General features: G+C 30.9%; 5 protein-coding genes across 7 annotated transcripts in view; 3 read left to right on the forward strand and 2 right to left on the reverse strand.

The window, feature by feature from the left end:
• Positions 1-951: 951 nt before the first annotated feature.
• LOC129939324 (39S ribosomal protein L20, mitochondrial) lies at positions 952-1,652 on the forward strand. The gene is made up of 3 exons (XM_056047299.1): positions 952-1,149; positions 1,211-1,321; positions 1,371-1,652. Exons 1-3 carry the CDS (start codon positions 1,063-1,065, stop codon positions 1,635-1,637), a joined length of 465 nt encoding a protein of 154 aa, XP_055903274.1. The 5' UTR covers positions 952-1,062; the 3' UTR covers positions 1,638-1,652.
• LOC129939325 (10 kDa heat shock protein, mitochondrial-like) lies at positions 1,653-2,434 on the reverse strand. The gene is made up of 3 exons (XM_056047300.1): positions 2,274-2,434; positions 1,978-2,136; positions 1,653-1,918 (listed from the first exon to the last, which is right to left on the reverse strand). Exons 1-3 carry the CDS (start codon positions 2,274-2,276, stop codon positions 1,778-1,780), a joined length of 303 nt encoding a protein of 100 aa, XP_055903275.1. The 5' UTR covers positions 2,277-2,434; the 3' UTR covers positions 1,653-1,777.
• Positions 2,435-3,906: 1,472 nt separating this feature from the next.
• Positions 3,907-5,312, forward strand: LOC129939326 (protein-S-isoprenylcysteine O-methyltransferase). Its single transcript, XM_056047301.1, has 4 exons — positions 3,907-4,216; positions 4,308-4,679; positions 4,743-4,850; positions 4,918-5,312. The coding sequence occupies exons 1-4, from the start codon at positions 4,022-4,024 to the stop codon at positions 5,104-5,106; spliced, it is 864 nt and encodes a 287-aa protein (XP_055903276.1). The 5' UTR covers positions 3,907-4,021; the 3' UTR covers positions 5,107-5,312.
• A 653-nt stretch (positions 5,313-5,965) lies between these two features.
• Positions 5,966-7,991, forward strand: LOC129941491 (coiled-coil domain-containing protein 63). Its single transcript, XM_056050133.1, has 8 exons — positions 5,966-6,093; positions 6,153-6,314; positions 6,374-6,478; positions 6,538-6,728; positions 6,859-7,033; positions 7,092-7,274; positions 7,337-7,487; positions 7,544-7,991. The coding sequence occupies exons 1-8, from the start codon at positions 6,031-6,033 to the stop codon at positions 7,930-7,932; spliced, it is 1,419 nt and encodes a 472-aa protein (XP_055906108.1). The 5' UTR covers positions 5,966-6,030; the 3' UTR covers positions 7,933-7,991.
• Positions 7,992-9,658: 1,667 nt separating this feature from the next.
• The window catches only part of LOC129942941 (bicaudal D-related protein homolog), a 31,493-nt gene continuing 16,562 nt past the window's right edge, over positions 9,659-24,589 (reverse strand). For all 3 annotated transcript variants that reach the window (XM_056052102.1, XM_056052101.1, XM_056052100.1), the window contains 7 exons: positions 11,691-11,813; positions 11,449-11,622; positions 11,201-11,389; positions 10,869-11,127; positions 10,572-10,813; positions 10,255-10,509; positions 9,659-10,171 (listed from right to left, as the gene is read on the reverse strand). In XM_056052102.1, the coding sequence (XP_055908077.1) occupies positions 10,025-10,171; positions 10,255-10,509; positions 10,572-10,813; positions 10,869-11,127; positions 11,201-11,389; positions 11,449-11,622; positions 11,691-11,813 (1,389 nt within the window). In that variant the 3' untranslated portion in view covers positions 9,659-10,024. The remainder of the gene's footprint in view (positions 10,172-10,254; positions 10,510-10,571; positions 10,814-10,868; positions 11,128-11,200; positions 11,390-11,448; positions 11,623-11,690; positions 11,814-24,589) is intronic.

Consider the following 24,589-nt stretch of genomic DNA (forward strand, 5'->3'; position numbering starts at 1 on the left):
TCTAAAAATAAATTAGGTGGTGCAGCATTTCTTAGAGAACCGGGCCTAGTGACTTACATAACTCTCAACCATTCCTGTGTGCGAGTAATTGCAGGGATGGAAGGGACCTACAGTTTATATGCCGAATCCGATAGGCTAATTTCAGAAAGCAATTTTCATGACAAGAATTACTCTTGGAGAATTTGTCAAATCCTCGCAAGAGGCAATACCCGTGAATTAAACTAGATGGCACAGGCAGGGATCGAACTCAAGACCTCTCGCACTAACCATCATGCGTGGCAGCCTATCATTCATTTATATCATTTTATCAATCCTACTCATAATTTTCTTCCCGTAAAAGGTTTGTCTCACTTTTCTATCTCTTTTTACCTATCAATTGAGAAGATGTTACAATTATGAGGAGTTAAAATTATTACCTTCAAAAGAGAACAATGATTAGAAAACCATTGTGATAAAGGTTAAATTAATATGTATTAAATTTGCAAATGAGCTTGCACAATTTTAATAAACAATAATTGCAAATAGTGAACACTAAAAAAACTCGCTAAAGATGTCTTGTTCTTGCTCTTATTAAAACTCATTTACTTTAGGTTCTAAAACAATTAAAATACAACCAAAAATAACAATAAAACTTCAAAATTAAAACTTTATTTATGAAAAGTCAGATTTTGAATTAATGAACCCTGTCACTTTAATTTAAGAGTTTTTGCAAAAATTAGAAACTCAAGATTAATACAAAAAAAAAACAAACAAAACATTAGTATAGATATTCGATGGTTATTTGTTGTTGATTGTGAATAAAAAAAATAAATTCATACATTTTCTAACCTTATTTACTAAAAAGTTGTACAACTAATAAACCTTCTCGAGGAAACAGAGAACACATTTTTCTGTACCCCAGAACGTATATTTTAAAGTTCATCCGAAAGTTCATTCAATGTTGACATTTGGCCAGTAGTCAGAAAAAATGCAGGTTATGTAAACTGTAGTCTAGTTAATTTGTAAAACGGAGTGTTTTCTTTGCTTTTATTTTTCTAAATTCTCACTTTTCAATTACAAAATATGGTATCACAAACATTAGCTCTTCTTGTTCGTTCGCGCGGCCCAGATGAGTTCTGGAGGAAGAGAAAGATCTTTAAAATGGCTGCAGTAAGTTTACCGTCTCGGCGGTTTCTTGTTATGCTGATAACAACTCTACTGGTTCTTCTAGCATTATCGCAACCGATCGAGGAATTGTTATTCCATAGCTATCAGAAGTGTCCACCGAGCTCTGGTTTATGCGACCAAAGGACGCAAGCTTAAAAAACTGGACATGGCTGAGGTAGGAGTTTGAGTTATGAATAAATAAATACTAAATCTTTTCGCCTCAGCTCTGGAAGACTCGGGTTGAAGCTGGTTGTAATCAATATGGAATTTCTTTCGATTCCTTCAAAGAAGGTCTTATCCGAAGTGACATTTTGCTCAACAAAAAGGTCTTAGCTGATCTAGCCATCTGGGAGCCCAAATCCTTCGAATCTCTGGTTAAAATATCCCGAGAGAGAGCAGCGGTTGATGGACTACCTGATCTTAAAGAAAGATCTACAATGAATCAAGTCTATGGTCTGTCTAACATGATGAATGATATGAAAATAAAGTAATAAGTCATAAAACAATTCTTGTATGATTTTTTTATATTTTTTGTTAACTAAAACATAACAATTTTAAATGACAGGATTCCGACAGAATGGCAGTAATTGCCAGAATGTTAACATGCTCTTAATAGTTGATGAAGCTGGACTTATTCGATTTTAGCAAGAATGTCTGACTCTCTGAAAAGAATGTACTCTTTCTTATCATCAAGTTCAATCTTGGTGCCTCCGAACTCGGGCAGCAAAACTTTGTCTCCCTCCTTGATGGCCATTGAAACGTGTTGTCCATTCTGAAAATAAGAGATAACAATTAGCATTTTACCATATCTCCATAAATGACGCAACTTACTGTGTTCCTGGCGCCAGGCCCAACAGCAATAACCAAACCCTCCAAGGTTTTCGCTTGGGATTTTTCAGGGATCAGAATTCCACCCTTTGTCGTTGAAATTGCCTCTGCACGTTTGATGAGGATGCGATCTAGCATGGGGATTAGTTTCTTGATTGAACTCTGTGCCGGTGAAAAGTAAAATTAGAAATTCAGCCATTACACAACTGTCAGATAAAATTGTTCCAGAAGTCTCGAATTCAAGTTTCGAGTTAAAAACTCGTACAAAACTTTTACTCCAAAACCGATTTTTATCTTACCATGGTGTTTTTTGTTTTGAACTCGGAATGAGGTAGCTAAGTCTAAATATTTTATTTATTAAATGCTGTTTTTTTTTTGGGAAAATAGGATCCCTGCACGTGCGAAACGACTTCTCGGAGCAAAAATTGATTTCAAATGAATTGTGAATTTCGATTTTTTGGGGGAGCTGGTGAATTTTATGTATAATGAATTTTTTTGCAATCAAAATTGAGTGAACTTAAATAAATAGTTTCATGTTTCACGTGAAGATGGCCATGTGAATAGCCGATAATGGCCGACTTCAGCGGATTTGCTCTGTAATTCGATTCGGAAGTTAAAACATTTTGTAGTTAAACAACTAGAAACCTAATCAGCAGATAAAATTCATATAAGCCTTTCCCAATTACTGGATAGGTGTAACAAGAAGTTATTGCGACATTTCATTAGTAAATCACTAAACACACTTCGGGTCAAATTTTAACAGAGAGTTAATTCGCGTGTATTTGCAATTTTTGAAAAGATGAACATTTATAAAAACTAAAACACAAATTAATATTTAAAAAACATTCACAACGAATCTTAGCTCGTTTTATAGTTAAGTGTCCCAACATTTAAATATAACTGGGAATATTGGTACGGTAAAATATTTAACACCATTTTAACACATTTAAATGAGTCTTAATTTTTATTGTTAGTGTAGCGACAAGTACCAATAAAAAGAACGCACTACAAGAAACCTGTTAAAACAAACATACCTACTGCAAGTTTTTGCAGCAGCTGTCATCAAAAAAGATGTCTTTCCTTCTTCTTTCCCGAGACGTGGACACAAAAGGTTGCAGTGAGTGCATCGTGAAATTAAAAATTATATTAAGTTTAAGTTAAGATTTGTACAAACGATATTATTAATTAATAAAGTATTTTATCTTAGAACAACTTAACATTAGTAAGGACCAAAGTGTCAAGAAACTCACTGGATAGATGAAGAACCCAACAGGACAGATAACTGATAGCTAATAGTTTTAAAAGTACTGCCATGAAGAGCAACGATAATTAGTAGTTTTTTTTTATAAAATGGATATTTTATTAGATACATTAGATAATAAAATCTATAAGGATTGCGTATTAAAAGGAAGAAGAACGAGCTAAATGGACTAAAAAGCACAATTTGCAAACATGAGAATTTGACTGGATAACAATTGCGGTTCGGTTACTTTGAAAATGTGAAACAGGTCTTTGGTATTATATTTAGTAGATGCCACATTTTCGGTCTATTCGAAAATTATAGAGAGTCCCATTTTAAATTAGAATCGTAAATAAATTTCGGATAGTTTTAGCTTTCGCGTTAGATTTGGCAAAGCCATTATGACTTTTGGTTCATATGATTTCGTAAATTCTACAAATTTGATTGATTTTCAAATGAAAACTTAAAAATTAAAAGTTTTATGAAACCTAAAAACATCATTAGAATCCATCTAAATTTATATGTCAACTTTCTAATCATAGGCATTAACATATTTTTATTTCTTGAATTTCAATGCCTTATTAAATGTATTAAAGTTGAACACACAAAATATAAAAAGGTCTCTGAACGTTGCTAACTTTGCTGTTTGACAGATTCGACAAGTCCCTTCCAATTCCAAAATCCAAATGCATATATACGTAACTATTCGGGTGCTCACTCAAGCACCAGCTGGTCAGGTCAGATATAAAAATAAATATAAAATTCAAAGTTGCCAAAGAAAGCATTTGTTTTTTAAATGATTAAACTATGCTTTGCCATGAAGGGAAACTAAGTCTTTACTGCTTTTTTGGAACAGCAGGCATTGTATTAGCATTATGTGTGCCTCAGTTTTTCTGGGATATCGTGCCAAATGTTTGGGGCGCCTCTTTGTGGGGTCCTTTTCTGTATTATGCTCTCATTAACATGATTTTGAGATTTGCTCTTAAAAACAATGATTATCAGGTAAGATGAATCTTCCTTAAGTTCAATCTGTCCCATTTAAATGCATGTTGACTTTAAATGATAATTTTCTGATGGTTATGATATATTTCAGATCGCTATAAGAGCTTCATTATTGGGGTTTGTATCTGCTGTTAGTGCTCTGCTTGTCATTTTTGCGCCTGGTTCGTGGAACCAATTTGGAGTTTATGGGTTTTTCCTTTCGTTCTTTCACTACTCGGAGTTTTTGGCTATCGCCTGGTCGAATCCATCAAGCCTCTCCATAGATTCATTCATCCTCAATCACTCGGTGCACTATGCCGTTGCTGCAACAATGAGCTGGACAGAATTTATACTGGAAACTGTGTTTTTGCCAGACTTTAAATCAACCTACTCAATTTGGGTTATTGGAGTGCTACTATGTCTGTTTGGAGAAGGAATGCGAAAGACAGCTATGATAACAGCCATGTCAAACTTTAACCATCTTGTAAGTACCTGTAACTTTAACTATGACAATTGAAACCAGTTAATATTCTCTATAATTATTAAGGTGCAATACGTAAAAGCCAAAGACCATCAACTTGTGACACACGGCGTGTACGCTTATGTGAGGCATCCTTCGTATGTGGGCTGGTTCTGGTGGTCGATTGGCACTCAAGTAAGTAATTTCTGCATAACAAAGAATGCAGCAGCATAACAAAGAGATGTGTTTTTATTTTTTCTAGATTATTTTATTAAACCCTATTTGCATTTGTCTCTACACAATTGTGAGTTGGAAGTTCTTCAAAGACAGGATATTCGTGGAAGAGATAACATTGCTAAACTTTTTTGGCGTCCAGTATTATGAGTATCAGCAGAAAGTGCCAGCAGGATTACCATTTATTAAAGGCTATGAAGTTAATAAGACTCAATAAGAGTACGTGTAGTTTCTGAATAATATTGTAAATATTGCTAATGTTAATTTAATTTAATTTTGAGATTGTATAGATATGTGACTTAAGATGCCTGTGTTAACTTCTATTAACAATTAAATAGGACATATATATGTATATTTGTATTCCTTAAAAGTAGATTAACTAATTAAATTAAATAATGAATAAAAATTAATATTTAACCAGAATTTTTAAAACGTTTTTAGTTAAAAAAAATATTTTTCGAAGGAAATCGGAAATTCGTTCCATTTTGATCTTTTTAAGACTTTAAAAACTTACCTGGAGAATTTCCTCATCCGATTTTGAGTATCAGCCATGTTGAGCTTAACATTGACGTAATAATGGGTGTTCTGCTATATAAAATTCATTATTAAGTAAATTTGTGTTAGAGTTTAAAAATGGAATATTGATAGAAAATGGCTCCCGAAACGTAAAATATTTAATTTAATAACGAAAGGCAAATTACTTGAGTGGATTAAAACACTCATTTGAATTAAATTTTGGACTGAAAATTCTGCATTGAATCTATTGGATAGCACCGGTATCTGTTTTAGGAGGAAATTGTATGGCCACTGAGGCGAATGTGCATTATTTAGCAAACGTGCTATTATCATTCTTTAAAACAGACGAACAGGAAAATGTATAAAATAAAACAAAATAACACCGCAGTGACTATAAGTTTAAATTTCTTCATTTCACATTAGCACAAACCGTAGTGATTATCTTTTACGAACCCCTCATCACATGAGTTTGCTACGGACTTGTTTGTAACCATGCTTGGTTTGGTTACTATGATAAATACTTTCCGGGGATACAAATTGTTTCGATATTTCCATTATCTAAATGAGTGACAAAATTTAAAGAAATCAAATACGATTTATTTTCTATGATTAAAAAGTTAAAATTATGACTGAACAAACCGAATTGGATTTACTTGCAGCTGCTGAGTACGCTAGACTCCAAAAACAAGTAAGTTCTCGCATTGATATTGGTATTTAAAAAAAAATCATGATTTGGTAACTTTGCAGCTCCGGGCACTTCAATTGGCATTAAGAAAGCTTCTAGATGATAAAACAAAACAATTGAAAAAGCAGAATCGAATGATTTCAGTTCTCCAACAGGAACATAATGATTTGTTGGTTCAAATAAATTGTCTTGAGAGTGGAACTCATGCGAAAAAAAATTCAATAGTCAGTATTGGAGAATCTCATTTGAAAGTCCTTTAAATGTGTTGTTTTTTTAATTTCAGGTTGAGAAGAAACTAATAAGTATTCAGGAACAATTTGCTGAACAGAAAAAAACTATTCAGATAGAAAAAACTAGCTTACAGGAACTTGAAGGTCATATCAAAAAGGTTGTATACTTGATTTTTGTCTTTTTGATACATTTTACTATATTGGGATTAAAGTACAGATTGAGAAAGAAATTCAATCAATAAGGAGAGTTGAAGTTCCTGATAGTTGCTACAAAGAAGCAATCGTCAAAGTCCAGAAGCGGGTTGTCAAACTCGAAAACCGTTTGGATGTTGTTAATAAGAAATATAGCGATGTCTTGACTGAGAATTGTAAACTACGAGACTCTATAGATCATATGCTACAGGATAGGTATTGAATGCATACAAAATTTACTTATTTTTTATACATATGTATGAAGGTGAATTATGTATAGTGTCTCAATAAGTTTAGATGTAGCAAAGACATACATTTGAATTAATCTTACATTTTTTTATTATAGAACTAGTTTTAATGAAATGTGGCAATCCATGGTAGAACAATTTAATGAGGGCAAAAAATATATAATTGAACTGATCGATCAATCAACACTTGCATTTGATCAGCGGGAGGAACTGAGCACCAAGTTGCAATCACTTAAAGACCGAAATGAAAATGATAAGCTGATGCATATTCAGGTTATTTTGTTTACATTTTATAGAGTAGATTATTCTGAAGAATACTTTTATACTACAGGAAATGCGAGAAATGCAACGTCGATTAGAGCATGATGCTAAGCTTCAACAGTTCTTTGATGTCAAGGGACAGAGAAGATCTAACCCAGAACTGGAACAGAGGGAATTTGATAAGAAGCAACAACAAAAAGAAGACTTTGAAAAACAACTATCCGAATATGATGGAATTATTCAAGAAATTAAAGTAATATTATTTGCAATTTATTAAAACATTCAATATTAATATTTTTCTTGAACTTGATACAGCGGCTTTACCAAGAAGAGGATAATAAATGCTTGGCAGCACAATTTAAAAGACAAGAAGAAGAAAATTTTGCCCTGTTTAGCTATGTGAACGAACTAAGCCATGAAGTTGAAATGCTAAATGATTCCACTCAAGAATTGAACGATGAAATAGGTAGGTTTCATTTCAATTTTATTTCAATACACTTAAATAATTACTTTTAATTTCAGAACGACAAAAAGCCGATCAAGCCGAAAAGGAGTTTAAACAAAAAACAGAAGACATTGCTTATCTTACAAACGAACACCTTGCTATTGAAAACTTTACCGTAGAATCAACTACAAGGAAAAAATTGGTTGAAGTACAACTAAGCAAGCTACTAGGGGGAATTGAGATTATTTACAGCTTGATTCATTGCGATAACTCGCCAATTCTTAATGTTCTAAGTTCAAAAACAGCATTAAGTGTACATAATGTAAAATTGATATTGGGAGTTGTAGAGCGACGAATCAATTTAATAATCAGCGAAAATGTTGAGGATTTATCTTCCAAAATTCTTGCCAAAAAAGATCGTGTTCCTAAATTTAATATAAAGGAAACATCGAAAATGAAGAATTAAACTTCGTTTGTTTGAAATATATTAAAATTTGATACGATTATACAAACATTCAAGAGTCGTACATATACATATGTATGCACATACTTCAAATCCTTGTCATTCCGTAAAGATTAAGATTTAAGAGTAAATTTAAATGATGTTCATATGTATATGTAAGTTAATTTTTAAAAAATCATCATTTGAATATAATAATCCATTTATTAAAATACTTCAATGTTTTTTTTCCAATAAGCGGTTGCAATTTGAAAAGTCTCTTGTTTTGTAGTTTCCCTTTTTTAAATCTGCCATTTTTTGAATTTTATATGCTTTGTGTCAAAGGAAACTTACTTACTTACTTAAGGTGGCGCTACAGTCCGGGGCGGACCTGGGCCTCAACCAACAAGCGTCTCCAGCCAGCTCGGTCCCTAGCTAGCTGTCTCCAGTTTCGCACGCCAAGTTGGTTGAGGTCCTCTCCCACCTGGGTGCGCCACCTGAGTCGCGGTCTTCCTCTACTGCGCTGTCCCTCGGGATTGGATTCGAAGACCTTCCGGGCTGGAGCGTTGATGTCCATCCGCTCTACATGACCTAGCCATCTAAGCCGTTGGACTTTAATTCTGCTAACTAGGTCAGTGTCGCTGTACAGCCCGTACAGTTCGTCGTTATATCTTCTCCTCCATTCTCCATCTATGCGTACGGGACCAAAAATCACCCGAAGAATTTTTCTCTCGAAGCATCTTAAGACGCTCTCATCTTTCTTTGACAGGGTCCAGGCCTCAGCGCCATAAATGAGAACCGGGATGATTAGTGTCTTATAGATGGTGATTTTACATGCTCGAGAGAGGACTTTACTTCTCAATTGCCTTCTAAGTCCAAAGAAGCAGCGATTTGCAAGAGTTATTCTTCGTTTGATTTCAGCGCTGGTGTCGTTGTCTGCATTAACAGCGGTGCCTAGGTAGACAAAGTCCTTAACTACCTCAAAGTTATAGCTGTCCATGGTGACGTTTTGTCCAATACGTCGTCGTTCAGTGTCCTTTTTTGATGACAGCATATACTTGGTCTTGCCCTCATTGACCACTAAACCCATCTTCTTCGCTTCCGTCGCAATGCTCAAAAACGCTCCACTGACATCACGCTTTGATCTTCCAATTATGTCAATATCATCTGCGTATCCGAGTAATTGGATGGATCTTTGGAAGATTGTGCCTCTAGTGTTGACGGTTGAGTTTTGCACAATTCTTTCCAAAACGATGTTGAAGAAGACGCATGACAGTGCATCGTCAAAGGAAACATTCGATATTTTTAAAGAAAAGTTTCCTGATCATGTTATTTTGATGAAAAAGTCCATCGATGTTTTGCGTTTAAAAGCCTTAGACTTTTTCTTTCGAGCTACGTCAACGAGAATACTTACATACGTCTTAGCAATTGCTACACTATAGATTCAAGACCTTAAATGTGAAATTCGTGAAGTTGTCGAGCCCATTAAGCCGCAAATGTGCGAATTAGCTATTGAAAATTTTATGAAAAGAATGTGATTCTACAAGAAAAAGAAAAATCTATTGCTTTCTTTTAAAAATACTCTTGTCTCTTAATATCAAATTAGCACCTTTTATTGGAAAACCCATTATAATATGTATTCAATTCCATTATGGTTATGAACTTCGGCCTATAACTTACTGACTCATATAAACAAAATTAAGAAAATCCATTTCTATAATTATTTTCTTTAATTTTAAGTAAAACATTGGAGTTACGTGAATTTCGATGTTAAACATTTATTAATTCAATTTAAAATTGTTTTACAATTAAATAATATATTGATCTCTTTTTCAATAAGGCAAGTTGTGAAAGATTTATACAACTACACATAAAATATATTGTTTTAAATTTTGTCATAAATATTTACTATTCATCTACATAAAATTTTTCGTTTTTTTGTTTATATTAATTAAAATCTTAATAAAATCATTTTTTTTAAGAAATACAGATTTTGCTCTTGATTAAAAAAATAATAAAAATATCAGATACAAAAGAAAGCTATTTGTGTTTTAAGTTTTTTGTTTTTGTTTTTTCTTGTTTTGTTTAATTTAAATGCAATAGGTTGATTATTCTGGAGTTACCGTTGAAAAAGACTCCAAAGTTTATACGAAGAAACTCTCTTGGCCAAAGTAATGGATTCGGGTGTTTGCTGCTGCTGTTTTGCTTTTCTGCTTGAACGTAATTTGCTCTTCATTTGTTCATCAATCAACTCTTGCATATCCATCTATAAAATCAAGAAAAGTGTTAAATTATATTAAAAATATTCAATACCAATATTTTGTGTTCTTCTTTGAAGCTTTAACTAACCTGCCATTGTTCGAGTTGTTGAGATAGTTCAACTTTTTGCTGAATTGCTTCCAAGAGCTGACTATTTGCCTGCATAAGATCAACTCTTGCCTTGGCCAAATCAACTTCAGCTTTCGTTCTCTTAGTATTGGCTGCATCTCGATCTTTTTGCGCCTTAGCAAGTATTTCGTCACGATCTCCATTTTCAGATAGATCTCCGCGAGCTTGATCACGTTCCTCCTTCACATTGGCCAACTCAACATCAGCCACAGTGAGCTAGAGTAAAAGTCAAAGCTTAGTTTCAAAATAACAGAGAAACAAATTTATTTATTTCATACTTTGGACTCAAGCTCTTTGATAATGCTTTGATTTTTCTTGATTTCATCGTCCTGTTCTAAAACAATATTCCGTGTTTGGTCCAACATTTTCTTGAAATTCCCTGCGTCTAAATTAAGTAAAAGCCTAGTTAACTCATCTGCGATTGCGGAGAGCATGCCTTGTCGGAAATCAGTTTCTCCCTCGGATTTGAACGTTGAGAGAGTGGTATCCATTGACTCCAATGATATGTCGGAATGTAGACCTGGGAAAACAGAAATTGTAGGTAAAGATATTGGTGAAAGGAAAAGCGCTCTTACCTGAGTCTTCTTCATCACTTATTTTCAACGAATCAACGAGTGTTTTCAGCTGAATGAATACAGATCGTGCTTCAACCCACATCTGATTTGGCTTTTCTGAATAACTTGAGTCATTCATGTCATCATCACATTCCATTTCAAATTGTAGTGATTTTTTTCCATGGGAACTGTTTGAACTACTGGAAATCCCATCCGTACCCAGACGCTCAGTGAGGACATTGTTTTCCCTTTGGGATCTTTCAAGGGCTTGTAAAGTTGTCTTATAGGATTAGAAAACGAGAAAAGCTTAAATTTTGAGTATATTGTAAGAAATACAAAATGTATTAATATACCTCAAGCTTAGTTTCTTGCTCTCGAGCATGTCTCTCGAGCATATGTATTCTGTCGGATGCTTCTTCCAATGCTGAAGTGAGCGACTCCTTTTCTTCCTGAACATATTGCAAGCGCCTTTCAAGGTCCTGGCGCTTCTCAGTTGTTAAATTCAATTCACTTTTAATGGATTCCAAACTGTTGACATGCTCCTAAATAATATTCAAGTAACTTAATTTTGTTCAAAAACATCTCCAAAAATATGTCCTACTTGTAAACTAGAGTTCCTGTAATTATACTGGTCTTTGAGCTGTTGAATTTGTGCAATGAGTTTAGCTTCTGTTGAATGGGCTTCTTGTATTTGCTCCGTTAGTCTCGAGTTTTGATTAGATAATTCATCAATAAGAATTATCTTCTCTTTTTCTGCTTGTCGAATTGCGTTTTCCTGATTGATTAAGAATTTAAAAAAATTAATAGTAATTCTTGTAAATGTATAGTTAAGTCCAATTTTACTTGTGCTTGCAATTTGTCTTTTAGTTCATTTAAGTCAGATTGTAATTCCAAAACTCGCTGATCACTTTCTTCTTCTGCAATGGCTAGTTTTTGTCGCAAAACGTGTTTTTCTTGTTCCAATTTCTAAAATGAAGAACAAATAAAATTGATGAGTTTTATGCGAAAAAGTATTCCAAAAATAAGTATGTTTTTATCCTATCCTTAATCCTAACACATACAAAAACCCTAAAAATTTGATTATATCATTGTCATACCCATTATCTGAAAATCGTGAGTTTATCCAAGCAATTTTAAAAGCTACTGCGTAGGTTGGTTCCCTCGCTAAATTTATTTGATTTATATTATTTATTTATTCAGCTTATTCTGAAATATGGTATATAAATGTTATTTTCGTGGACGTCATTAACAGTTGTCAACAAAAACCAAAAACAAAAAGGTTAAAAGTTGTATTCTGGATTCTAGTGCTTTGAGAATAAACAAGTTAGTAAGACACTTGTCCATAAGTGGAAAAAATTCTTCAACGACAATAAGGCAAGTGAACAAATATTTAATACAATGTATACAAAATAAAGGTACAATTAATTCGCTGTTTTGAAGAACCTACAAATTTAAGTCTGCCTTCAAAAACACACTTTCTCCTTCTGGGAAGCAGCCATGTAGCACCTAATAACAATATATTTATACATACATGAATATGTATATAAATAAATACTGTTTAAATTATAAAACGGAGAGATAATTAAAAACAATTGTTTGCGTGACATGATAGCAGTTGCAAAAATTCAACAACAAAATAAGGTTTAATGCATCCAAGAGTCTTTATTCGCATATATTACATGAGTTATACACTGACACCTAAAATGGTTACACAATGAGCTCAAGCTAGTCCCCTGAGCTCACGGCAAAGCGATTTAAAAATAAAAAAAGGCTTTGTCTTTTAACGTTGCATAAACACCAATGAAGAAGCCCGCCCATTAAAAGTAATTTAAGTAGTTGCTCCATTTATCCGTATAGGAAGAAATCTGCAAGCTGTAACACCTCTAAAACTGAACCAGGCATGCAATATGGTCCATGAGTTGATTTAGCTCAAACACTTAGTTTTACTCGCAAGCGAACGCTTAGTTTACGTTTAGTTTCTTTCTTTAGACCATGTTTTGTGTTGGTACTATTACGAAATTCCCATTGTACATTCGCAAGCGTTGATGAACTTGACCAATTTGAAATGATGTCTTGAATTTTGATTAAAATGTAATTTTTCCTACTATGATGTCATCTTCCAAGAAAAACATCATTTTAAAGCCACAGCACTCGACGAAACCAGACTGTTAGAGATGCCAAGTTTATTTTTAAGTAATTTCCTGGCAAAGGCTATTTAAATACATATTAACAGACCAATACCTAATGTATTTAAAGTTAAAATAATTGATTGCATATTGAGGGCAGCAAGACCTACTTTTTATAAATTTCTGTTAAGCAAGCTAAAAGTTCAATCATAATCCAATTCATTTAGAAAAAAATACCATAATTGGTTTGTTAAAATTTGCCTACACACAATATTTGTACTCTAATAAATTAATTGACTTTGAATTTTAATTTCCGCAAATGGCAAAACAACTCAAAATATGTTGGCCTCAAATATCAAATGCCTAACGATTTCTTGGATTTTATAATACATTAAATATCGCTAGAATGGTGTTATTTAATAAGAGTTGAATAATACACAAACATTTTTTGTTAACAAAAAAAAAGTATCTGCTATAATTTTGGAGATCCAAAAATATTCGTATGGAATTTCTGATATGCAATATTTTTTTTGATTTTTAAAAAGTTTGTTTGTAAAAATATTAAATTAGCCTTAAGTCAAAAATCCTGCTATAAAATTGATTACAATTTGAATCACTTAAATAGAAATACAACAAAAAATTAAATGCTCCTGCTGATTCCCTATGATAAGTGCAATCAATGGACCATTATTATAGAGAGTTACTAAACTTGTAACTTGTAAGTTAACAATTTTACTTAAAAAGTTAAGAAACCCCATTCTGCAACTGCTTATAATGTTTAACCTAACCGTAATTTATTGGCAAAATGTACTAAAATTAGAATCGAAAATAAAGACATTTAACGTCAGGTGCAATAAAAAAGTTTTATATTCAATAACTTTACGTTTTTAATGAAAACCTGTCAGTTTTGCTTTCAGTGATTGACTCTTACTTAAAATACTTAACCACATTCAAGAAAATTTGTTTTCAATGATAAGGACTTTCAATGATTACTAGCTCCTAAAACACTAGATTGATGTTTGGTCATTAGTTTAATCTAATATCAGTGTGAAAACATCTACATATATGAATTTACCCCAATTTATTTTATTTTATTTTGTCATATACTAATACGAATGGAAAAGACAAAACAATGGAAAGTGATTCATTTTTGATTATTATCTACGTTATCATCTATCGGAACAAGACATTTTTATTGCAAAATAGTTTATCTTTTTTGCCTTTCATCACAGTTAAAGAGATAAGATTGTGATACACCTAAATTAAAGTATTTTATGATAAAAAATGCACAACAGAAGTGGTATACAGTATAAACAGATAAAAAACAAATGATTAAATGGCAATTGGTATTTAATGTTTCTGCTCTATTGATGCTCACATACGCCTTTTAATGGTTCTAAGGAGATAAGATGTTTGGTTAATTTTAACAGAAAATAAATAAATATATATAATTACAAGGCATATAAGGTATTATTTTAAAAAGCATAAAAGAAACATATTATGCATTTAAAACTAGCTGGCCGGAAAACTTTGTACCTCCTTACAATCAATTAACTTACAAAATGAAAACAAAAAAAAACATTTTTTTTTCATAGTTCATAATATTAACATAAAAATATTACATAAATACAAAGTAAATAAAAAACACTGATAACTTCCTTAAAACTTTAACAAAATATTTAAAACAATATTTTGTGTGGGATAAATAATAATAATGAATACATAATTTGAATTTATTTTTGTTAACGAGACAATATCTAACCTTAAATCATTTTAAAGACAAACCTTCATTTATTCACGAGATATCGAGAATCGAATATGATTTTTTACCAATTTTGCGTACTTTTTTGTAGATTTTAATTTTGGGAATAAACATTAAAACCATTTCATTGAACTTTAAAACTATATTTTGTATAAAGTGAAATTAATTTGAAACGAATATTTTAAATTTTGGAAAAGTTATTTGATACGAAAATCATTTTTTACCAAGTTTTAGTAATGTTTCTTATACGTTTTTATTTTTTGTAAAAACTTGCCAATTTAGATTTTTCTCAAAATTTTACCAGACGTCAAAAACGATATTTTCCGTTGTTACGAGATGAAATCATTTTTGTTCATAAAATATGAGGTCTAACATTTTTGTTTCATTTTTTTATTAAAAACAAACTTTTAATTGATTTTTTTTAAATTTTATTAGTTTGGGAACACGTCACAATACATAATATATGTAAGTATGTTATGTTGACTATTTCAAGTCGTTAGCGTTATTGATTCGTGAGATAATTTCGGTTAAACAATTTTGTTGAAAGTCCTTCCTGCATCTCTCTGCATTATTATCCGTATAACAACATTTATACAATTATTTGAGATCCGTATTTCAATTGATTCTTGAGATTTGGACAACGAAAATTGCTTCCGAACGTACGAACTTACACTCACGTACAGAAATCTCTTTAAAGATTTTTTTTATATTCTAGGGACCTTGAAATGTTGAGAAATGTTAATATTTTCAATTCGAAAATCTGACAGATTACAATAACTTTTTATGAAAAGTTAATTAACTTATTTCAATGAAGTTTCACGGACACGTTTGTGTTTTCGAGAAGCATCACAAAGTTGAGCCCCGTACTAAATTGGCATTCTTCTGATGTAGAATTCTAATATTTTGAAGTCTTTTTGCTATAAGGTTTTCTTGGATTATCAACAGAAATGTTGGTATACATAATTAATTTTGATTTCCTTCACTTAAAAAAAAATTTGTTTTGGGGGTTACTGCACGGGTACGCCATGCCATAGTAGCATAAATAACATTTCGTCGCACGATTTTTTTCTAAAAATGTTCAAACTATTTTGATGAATTTTATATGTGTACTGTTGAAATGGATGTTTCTGAGAACATCATATACATACATATATGTATGTATGTATGAACATTGTTTTTTTTTTAATTCCGAGAGGTTAAACAATTTTAAACGTCAGAACCCCAAGTAAACTAAATGTTAAATTATCCAAAAAATTCAACCCACAGTTGAACATTTATCTGATTGCATCAGTGATTAGGTGGTATTAGTTTTTGGTAGTCAATACATACATAAAGTGCTTCAGACTGAAATGAAATGGAAATTCTATGAAATCTATGATTTCCTTTAGAAAGATTTTTTTTTAAAACAAAGCCCTTAAAGAATTGATCAATGACGGATTTGTATAGAACAGGTAAACACAAGCATTTTTTGCTATGGCGATAGGGGCAATTTAAAAAAATATGTACATTAAATGGAAACAAAAATTAAAAAATAACGGTAATACTTACAAATTAATATTATACTTTTTTAAAGCCAACACTTTTTCCCATTAGTTTGTTTTTAAATAAAGTTAAAACTATGCATAGTTTTTGAAAAAAAAAATTGTTTTAAAAAAAGTAAAAAATATAGTTTAAAGTGTAATTTTTCAAAACATTAAGATTATTGACTATTTTTTTTAGAATTCATTGCTCTTATTTGTTTTTGTTCAAAAACTGAAAACTAGATGATTTTATGTTTACTAGTTGTCAAGAAAATTAAAAATTACTAAAAATCGAATATTGATTAAGATATACCTGACTAATAGAACGCAATTTTAGCTTTAAAAAAACGTATAAAATTAATTATAAGTATTACCGTTATTTTTAACTATTTTTTTCCATTTTAAGTAATAATTTTTGAAATTGCCCCTCGCGCCTAAACGAGGAGTGACCTCCCCTTCCATAGTAAAAAATGCTTATTTTTAACTGTTCTAAACAATTCCGTTATAATATCTTGTCACCTAAGTTATCCTACTATTACCGCACAGATTAATTGCTTTCACAATATTTAACCATGTATATTTAATAGAAAAAATCAGGTGTCTTTTTCATGATTACCTTTTTGAATAGAATATTGAATTACTATGTTTGATAGACTTGTTTTTTTTTCAAAAGCGAAGGAAAAGTCTTTTAACCGAGTTCTAAGACCATTTCGAACTTATAAAATGTATAAACAATTATTGTTTTATTTGTCAACTGTTGAGTTTCGTGTGTAGGTACCCACTAACATTTCATTTATTTTAAACTCATAAAACAATCATGGAAATACAAATAAAGTAGATTTATGCTCGTAAATCCTTAAAGCTACATACAATTATTCGTTTAGGTCAAATGCATCATTATTGTAAATAGATTACTATCTTAAAGTTTTTTTTTGTCATGAATATTTATTAAGCTATTATTTATGTTTTCTACGCCGTATAACTTCTCTATTGGATCATGTTCTCCCACTCACCAATTTAATTTGTTTCGCCATTTTTTTGAATACTGGTTTCGTTTTGGATTTGTCACCAATCATCAATATGGATAGCAAAACCTGAACTTTCTTAAATTCAACCCATTTTTGTATCAAGTCCGATTTACATTAAAACAGTGTTTTATTTATGCAAAGTATTTGCACTTTTGAAGGTCGTTCAGTCTTAGTTCATTTTAATGGTGTTGATAATGTTCATGTTAGGAAATAAATTTATTATCTCCCACCTGACATCTATAAAACAAAATGACCATTTGCTGTGGGACAAACAAAAAAAGTAGAGCGTTCTAGTATGTAAACACAACTTGACTATGCATAAGAGCCACCATTTCAAATTGGCCTTCACGGATTCATAATTATTTGTATTGTGAAAATTAAAAAAAAAAACAGTTTTTAGTTGAAAATTACTTTTTTTTTTTAAATTATAATCTCGATCACGTACCTTTTAAAATTATTTTTGTTATTTATTTATTATTCGTGATTGTTGGGGTGTTATTTTGAGTCTTAAATGTAACGATTAAATGGTGTATTAAGTTCGTCAACCCTTAACGAAAAAAGTAAAACAAAATACAAATTGTAGGTGTTTTTTAATACGATATTAATGTAGGCATCGACTTTTTTTCCAAAACTGTTCTTTTTATAAAATGTTTATATTTGTCCCTACCCAATATACCTACTGCGTTGTGATGATCAAACAAAAGCGAAAACGCTTTCACCTTAAAATTTAGAGAATTGAATACCTACATAGGTTACTCTATCAAATAGATTCCTACTTTCGCCAACATCATTCCATGGAATATTGCTAACAATGGTCTGAAGATTCCTCAGCAGATTTAATGAAGTGGTTGGCGTTGGTTGATGGCGAAACGAATATAGAAACTAACTATGGCACGCTTTGTTCTTTTGCATTCATTTCTCAGTGACTTATTGTGTAGTGTGATATTATTTATATGTTATAAACAAAAAAAAAACAATTTTTGATGTACAATTGTTAATTTATCTCTTCATTGTAAAAAAAGAAACAAATAGAATTGTATAAATATGTGAATAGTAGTTAGCTTACGTTTTTAAATGTACATACAACCCGTACATTAGGTCCCTGTATGATGTTAACTTAATCAAGAGAATTAATTAACCTCGGTCTTTTTCCCTCATATGCACAGATAGTTGGAAATATTCAAGGTTAGTTAACTTGTGTCTTTCAATAAATGTCAGAAAACTTTTGTGAAAAATGCGGAGTTAAGGGCAAACAGTTTGGCAAAAAAAAAATGAAAAAGCCTTTCGCAAAGTTTTGGTTAGCTGGACTTTTAATATCTTTTATAATGTTTGTTCAAATGTGATATGAAATATACACATACATATCTTGATTGTATTCACTTGTATTGTTGTTTGAATTTTATAGTTTGCAAAAAAGAAAATGCCACTATCAAATTTAAATGAAATTGAATGATTTTTTGAGCCTTAAATAATTAGTAATTAATTAGTAATTAAGTATTCAGAATGTGTTTGATTTTGAATGCAAAGCAAATGGTCAACAGGGTCACATGCATGAATCTACAGTACATACATATAGTATACTTGTATGTAATTATTTTAAACTCTAATTGCAGCCTTGTAGCGTAAAACATTTAAAAAATTCATAATTCTGTAGCCACTATAAGACAGGCGCGTAGTTTTAGGAATGGAGGGGTCAAGGCTTAACGAAACCCAACCTAGAAATAATGTACTTCCCAAAAGTACATACATAGTTTAAAGGTTTATTTTAAGTGGTTAAGTTTTTGATTTCGAAATGTACAATTTACTTAACTTTTGTTTGTTCTTTTAAAATTTGTATTATACCGTTAAACAAAATACAAAGTTTTTTGTTCTTTTACTCGTATATGTTACTGTACTTTTAAATTATTTTGATGCCAAGATAACTTGTTTTTCTTTGTATTTATGTTTTAGTGGCTCTTAACCCAAAAATAGCATTCATTGCAATTTTGAATGTAAATAATTTGTCTAGCTATCAATGATCGTAAGACTTAACAGCATAAACATTAAGCTTAATGTACAAAATCGTATTATTCCGCAGCAGTTACCAATTCTTCCCGGCCATCTAAATGAAAAATATCTTTTCAAATTTGCTTAACCTAATTAATTCTTAGACTACTTGTTTCGTTTCTAATTTCACCTTTTCAAAACAATTACGAGAAAGTAGGCGAATACCACGCCCCTTATATCCTTAAACACAGATTTAAAGACTGTACAAAATTCAGACCAAATTAATTCTTAGACAAGAATAACAAGTGTTCTTTAGAAGTGATGACTGCTTGTTTCATTTCAAATTTCACCTTTTCAAAACAATTACGAACAAACAGGTAGATACCACGCCCCTCTAAGTTTTTGACACAAATTTGAAGGATGTGTGAAATCAAGAAGTTCCTTATAAGTTGATTGATCTTGGTCTATTAGTCATTCAAATACAGTTTCGTATTATTTGAAATGAAGGTATGTTAAATATCAAAACATAAAAATAGGAAATAAAAATAAATTGGGTGACGCGACAGTCCGTTGAGAACCAAGGCCTAGTGACTTACAACTCTCAACCATTCCTGTGTGCGAGTAATGTTGTCAGGAATGGAGGGGACCTACAGTTTATATGCCGACTCCGAACGGCTAATTTTGAGAAAGCACTTTTTCATGACAATAGTTACTCTTGGAGAATTTGTCAATTCCTCGCAAGAGGCAGTACCCGTGAAAAGACTTTAGATGGCATAGGCAGGGATCGAACCCAAGACCTCTAGCATGACAGTCCAACGCACTAACCATCATGCCACGGGTACCACAAAAATAGGAAATAGTCTGATATTTATAACCATTTGCATTTGGATACTGTTAAAAAATCGCAATTTAAATTAGATACATTTTTCCAATTCACAAAGTATGAATATTTTGTCTTGTTTTAAATAAAAGAAAAAATATTAAAGTTTTGATTGAGCAAATGGACCTAAGTTGATATGTTTTTCTTATCTCAATTCCTACATACTTCTTTTTTAAAGACTTTTTTTACTTAAAAGCAATTATTATTGTCTTCCATATGTGTTTTTATTTAAATAATAATACATATCTAGATACCTACATAAATGAACCACCAAAGTATTTAAACAAAAGAGATAAGAGACAAGGAAAAACATTTTCAAGTAACCATGTATGTACGTATCTATATCTACCATTATTAAGTAGTTAGATAGACAGAGGTGGCAAAGGTAGGTACTTATTTCTCACGACAACACAAAGCTGCGTTCTGCATAACCAAATCAGGTGAAATGCTTTGTATTTTTTTTAGGGGCCTACAATGTTTTATAGCCAAACTATATGAACCGAACAATTTTAACACTTCCGCAATTTAATAACAAAGTTTTGTGTAAAAATCTATGGGAATTTGCTCTGGCATTGAGATGTGTTTGAAAAATGGAAACATTTTTTTGGACAAAGAAGAACACAAAGACTAAAACTTCGCAAAAAATTATCAAAGACCAAATGATGGAACATAAGTCTATTGCCTATCTACGTGTTAATTGAAGTACATTTTTGATTTCCTCGTTTGCTACATTTCTAATCAAACACGTGGATGTGATGCTTCTATTCTTAATTAAATAGATAGCGAACTTATATTTTGTGTAGGTTGAATTTGAATTGGAATTGAAAAAAAAACGCCAACGTCAGCTGCAAAGGATTAGATCATTCAAACGAATGGGTCACCTCTTCAAATACAGACTTTCAAAACAAATATAAAAAAGTAGCTTTTTCCATGAGATCACCATCAGGTTAATATTAAAAAAGAAACGAAATAAAACATACACTTGTTTTAGAAGAGTTGTAGAACATTGAAAGTATTTACTTATTTTAGTAACTTGTTTTTTCGTTGTGCTTTGGAAATTTATACATTTAATACTTTTAAATTAAACTTATCAATACATATTCTTTAATGAAACCAGCTATGATAAAGACTAATATCTACTTTATGTACCTAGAAGAGGAAGTTAGTCAAGCAAATAGGGCATAATAAATGAATTTTCGATTGCAATAGAGATAAACGCTTAAGTATGAATATTGTTAAATTTTAAACTTTGTATCACTTTTCTTTCGGGCAGAATATCTTATTAAAATCTTTAAAATCTCCTTAATCCTCCGATTGCGCAATGAGAAAATTACTTACAACTTACTTACTTGGCAGCAAGTATGCATGTGACATTACGAATTGCTTCACCAAGCTTTTAACAAAGTCTTAAAGAGCATTGGGCATTTTTTTGCTTCGTCTTTTCTCTATGCATATCTTAAACAAACAACAAACATTAATTAAAATTTTATTTTGCCTTAACCACTCAGCCATCTTTTTATGAAATTATACATTATGTCAAAATTCCCATAAAATTTTAAACCATAAAAGACACGGTTTTTTTCAGAAAACAGACGTCTCAAGTCGTCTCTGGCCTTTGAATTGTTTTTAATTTAATAATAAAAAAATGAATAAAAACATAAATTTATCGCACCTACTTCTCTTCTTCACGGTCAAGTTGGATGAATTAAATGGTTGGAATTAATGATTAGTAGTTCCCATATCATAATGTCGTCACTTCTTATTTGTTATCATTTCACAGCTTGAGATTGAGATTGATATGCATTTGTTTTCAAATGGAAAAAAATGACAAAAAGAAACTTGTTTCCTATGATCCCATTTTGTATTTCTTGGTATTTTCAAACAAAAAAAAAGAAGGTCAAAGGTTTAAGCGTCGAAAAGGCTTACAAGTAATGCTTACACCAATGGACTTACTTCTGCTAAACCAGTTCAGTAAATACAAGATACTTGTTCAGCTTCAGCTTCAGACCTTTAACGAATTGAAACACTCGCAGCGAAAATAGGTTAGGTGGGATTGCTTTGTAATGGTGGCTATCTGCAGTTGTATGTAGGCGCAGTTGAAACTGGTCTAGCCATTTAAAAAGGCAATGCCTTTTGGGTTCTGAATTATTGAATAAAGCAGCGCCTAGTCTACAATACCTATAAATACAAAATCAGTGCATACAGATTTAGGTTTTTATACATTAGTCATCTAAGTACACAGTGTCGGATTAGACATTGTTAGAGCATATATACGTTCTCAGCTTGAGCATAACTCCCAACTCTGGGCTGGTGGTCCAGTATCTTACTCTTGGACGGTATTCAAAGAAGATCATACAAAATAATTTGTGACAATGACATAATTGACTCATTTACGTCCTTCAAAACATAGTCGTTATGTATCTTGCCTTTTTGTATTGTTATTTTAAGGGACTATGCCATATTAAAATAGCCAGTTGATTTCCTCCTATTAAGTCGTTTAACCAGTGCTTCTTGTTCTTGCTTCAGTTTACCCGTAAGCCAAACGAGGAACAGGAATTTGTTCTACTCGAATGTGGAATGCCTTACCACTCCCTATCAATGCAATATTCAAATCCATTGTAACGACACCTAATTTTTAACAACTCAATTGTATCTAAATGTTCCTAGTGATGTTACACAATTTCAAAATATTATTAACTTATTAATTTCTTAAATGTAAAAAGAAACTTCATGTTTTCGATTTATCTCTATTCTTTAAGAGCTTTAATTTAAAGTTCAAAGTGAAAATGTTATAGTTTGTTCTATTCTTCTTCTTTGGATTTAAATGCACTTTGGTTTTTGACTCCTAAATTGTTTTAAGGTTTATTTCATTTATCAATTCAGTCAATCAAAATTAACTTTTTTTTTATTTACCTGTTTTCATTTCATTTTAGGACTGATTTTTTTTTAGATTTCGAAATAAGTCAGCTTAGAAAACTTACATTTTCACCACATAATTTTTCAACTTTTTTGTTATGAATCATAACATATGGATGCGCCCTATATCAAATGTAAGTGCTCTGTCGCGTGCATTGACCCAGCCCTGGTCTTAAAATACATACCCACATAAAACATTTATGAAACTCGATTCGAGGTCTTAACTTTGACTACTTTTTGTAGAGCGTGAGATCTAAAAACTTGTTTTTGAAGCTGCTGTTAGCAGGAACAAGTGCTTAGTTTTTTTCATGGTTTTGAGTGCAAACTTTCCGGGATTGTTTTTTTCAAGTTTGTATAAACAACATCTATTATGTTAGCTTATTACTCATGAAAAAAAATATTTTATAATTACATTATGTACTTATGTATATGGATGTATCTACTTATACTAGCATTTTGAAGAGGGCATTGATTCAATGTAAACAATGGTAACTACCTATACCTACATACATTGAATACGATTTGAATATAAAAACGAAAATTGCCGGTGAATCTTTTGTTAGCAATTAATGCTAATAGAAGCCGGCTTGGTATTTTGAATTCTATTACGATTTAGTTTTTCATATATTAAATAGAAATAAAACTTTAACTAATTTGCTTCATTAAATAAATTAAACTTCAAATCAAGGATTTTGGATCTTGTAAAAAGCAACAATTCACATAATTCCCAATTATGTTCGGTTCATCTATTCACGAATAAAGTTCCCAGATAAATACACGGTTAAAAATTGTGGGGTACTTTTTAATATTTTTAGGGTTGCATATATGACAACACCAAAATTTTATTAAAACTTAATACAACGCAAATATTACAATTATGAAATTAATAAAAAATATATTTGAATTTAATGTAATCATATTACAAGAAGTAATAAGATTATATTAAAATTTAATACAAAGTGCATTGCAAATATACAGTACTTTTAATACCAAAATATTATATTTTAATAAAAATATAATTAATTTATAATGTTATCGTATTATAACGTATTACTTTCTTTATTAGCATTCACCAATGCTGTATTAATTTATAATATAATTTTAATTAAATAATATTACAAATGTATTGAAATGTAACCCACGATATCTTAAAAGTTAATATAAACTGTTTATGATTTTTAATAGTCCTATATTTAAAATTAATACCTAAAGACTTGAAAAGTAATACGAAATGTATTACACTTTAAAACAAAATAGGTTAATTTTCAATGTCTGATGTATTACGTTTAGATACACACACGTATTGTTATTTAATACATTTTTTCTTAGAATCTAATAAAAAATAATGGAAATTTAATACAAAATGATATAAAATTTAATAAAATGTTGTATTACACTTCAACTTTTTTTTGTATTTAAATTCAATATATTTTGTTTTCGTTTAATTTAATATAAATTGAATTAAAAGCTAATAAAATGCTTAATATAAGTTTTAATCCAAACATTGATTGAAATTCAATATAT

Source organism: Eupeodes corollae, chromosome 1, assembly GCF_945859685.1.
Source record: "Eupeodes corollae chromosome 1, idEupCoro1.1, whole genome shotgun sequence".
In the NCBI taxonomy this organism is placed as follows: domain Eukaryota; kingdom Metazoa; phylum Arthropoda; class Insecta; order Diptera; family Syrphidae; genus Eupeodes; species Eupeodes corollae.

What these genes read in the sequence shown, in the direction of transcription:
- LOC129939325 (XM_056047300.1), bottom strand. An exon ending in GGCCTGGCGCCAGGAACACA is followed by an intron (nt 1,919 to 1,977) that starts GTAAGTTGCGTC and finishes TCTTATTTTCAG; the next exon opens with AATGGACAACACGTTTCAAT.
- LOC129939324 (XM_056047299.1), top strand. Translation starts at nt 1,063, where the DNA reads ATGGTATCACAAACATTAGCTCTTCTTGTTCGTTCGCGCGGCCCAGAT. An exon ending in AGATCTTTAAAATGGCTGCA is followed by an intron (nt 1,150 to 1,210) that starts GTAAGTTTACCG and finishes TGGTTCTTCTAG; the next exon opens with CATTATCGCAACCGATCGAG. An exon ending in AAAAACTGGACATGGCTGAG is followed by an intron (nt 1,322 to 1,370) that starts GTAGGAGTTTGA and finishes TTTTCGCCTCAG; the next exon opens with CTCTGGAAGACTCGGGTTGA.
- LOC129941491 (XM_056050133.1), top strand. Translation starts at nt 6,031, where the DNA reads ATGACTGAACAAACCGAATTGGATTTACTTGCAGCTGCTGAGTACGCT. An exon ending in TTGAAGGTCATATCAAAAAG is followed by an intron (nt 6,479 to 6,537) that starts GTTGTATACTTG and finishes ATTAAAGTACAG; the next exon opens with ATTGAGAAAGAAATTCAATC. An exon ending in AGAATTGAACGATGAAATAG is followed by an intron (nt 7,488 to 7,543) that starts GTAGGTTTCATT and finishes TTTTAATTTCAG; the next exon opens with AACGACAAAAAGCCGATCAA.
- LOC129939326 (XM_056047301.1), top strand. Translation starts at nt 4,022, where the DNA reads ATGCTTTGCCATGAAGGGAAACTAAGTCTTTACTGCTTTTTTGGAACA. An exon ending in TTAAAAACAATGATTATCAG is followed by an intron (nt 4,217 to 4,307) that starts GTAAGATGAATC and finishes GATATATTTCAG; the next exon opens with ATCGCTATAAGAGCTTCATT. An exon ending in TGTCAAACTTTAACCATCTT is followed by an intron (nt 4,680 to 4,742) that starts GTAAGTACCTGT and finishes ATAATTATTAAG; the next exon opens with GTGCAATACGTAAAAGCCAA.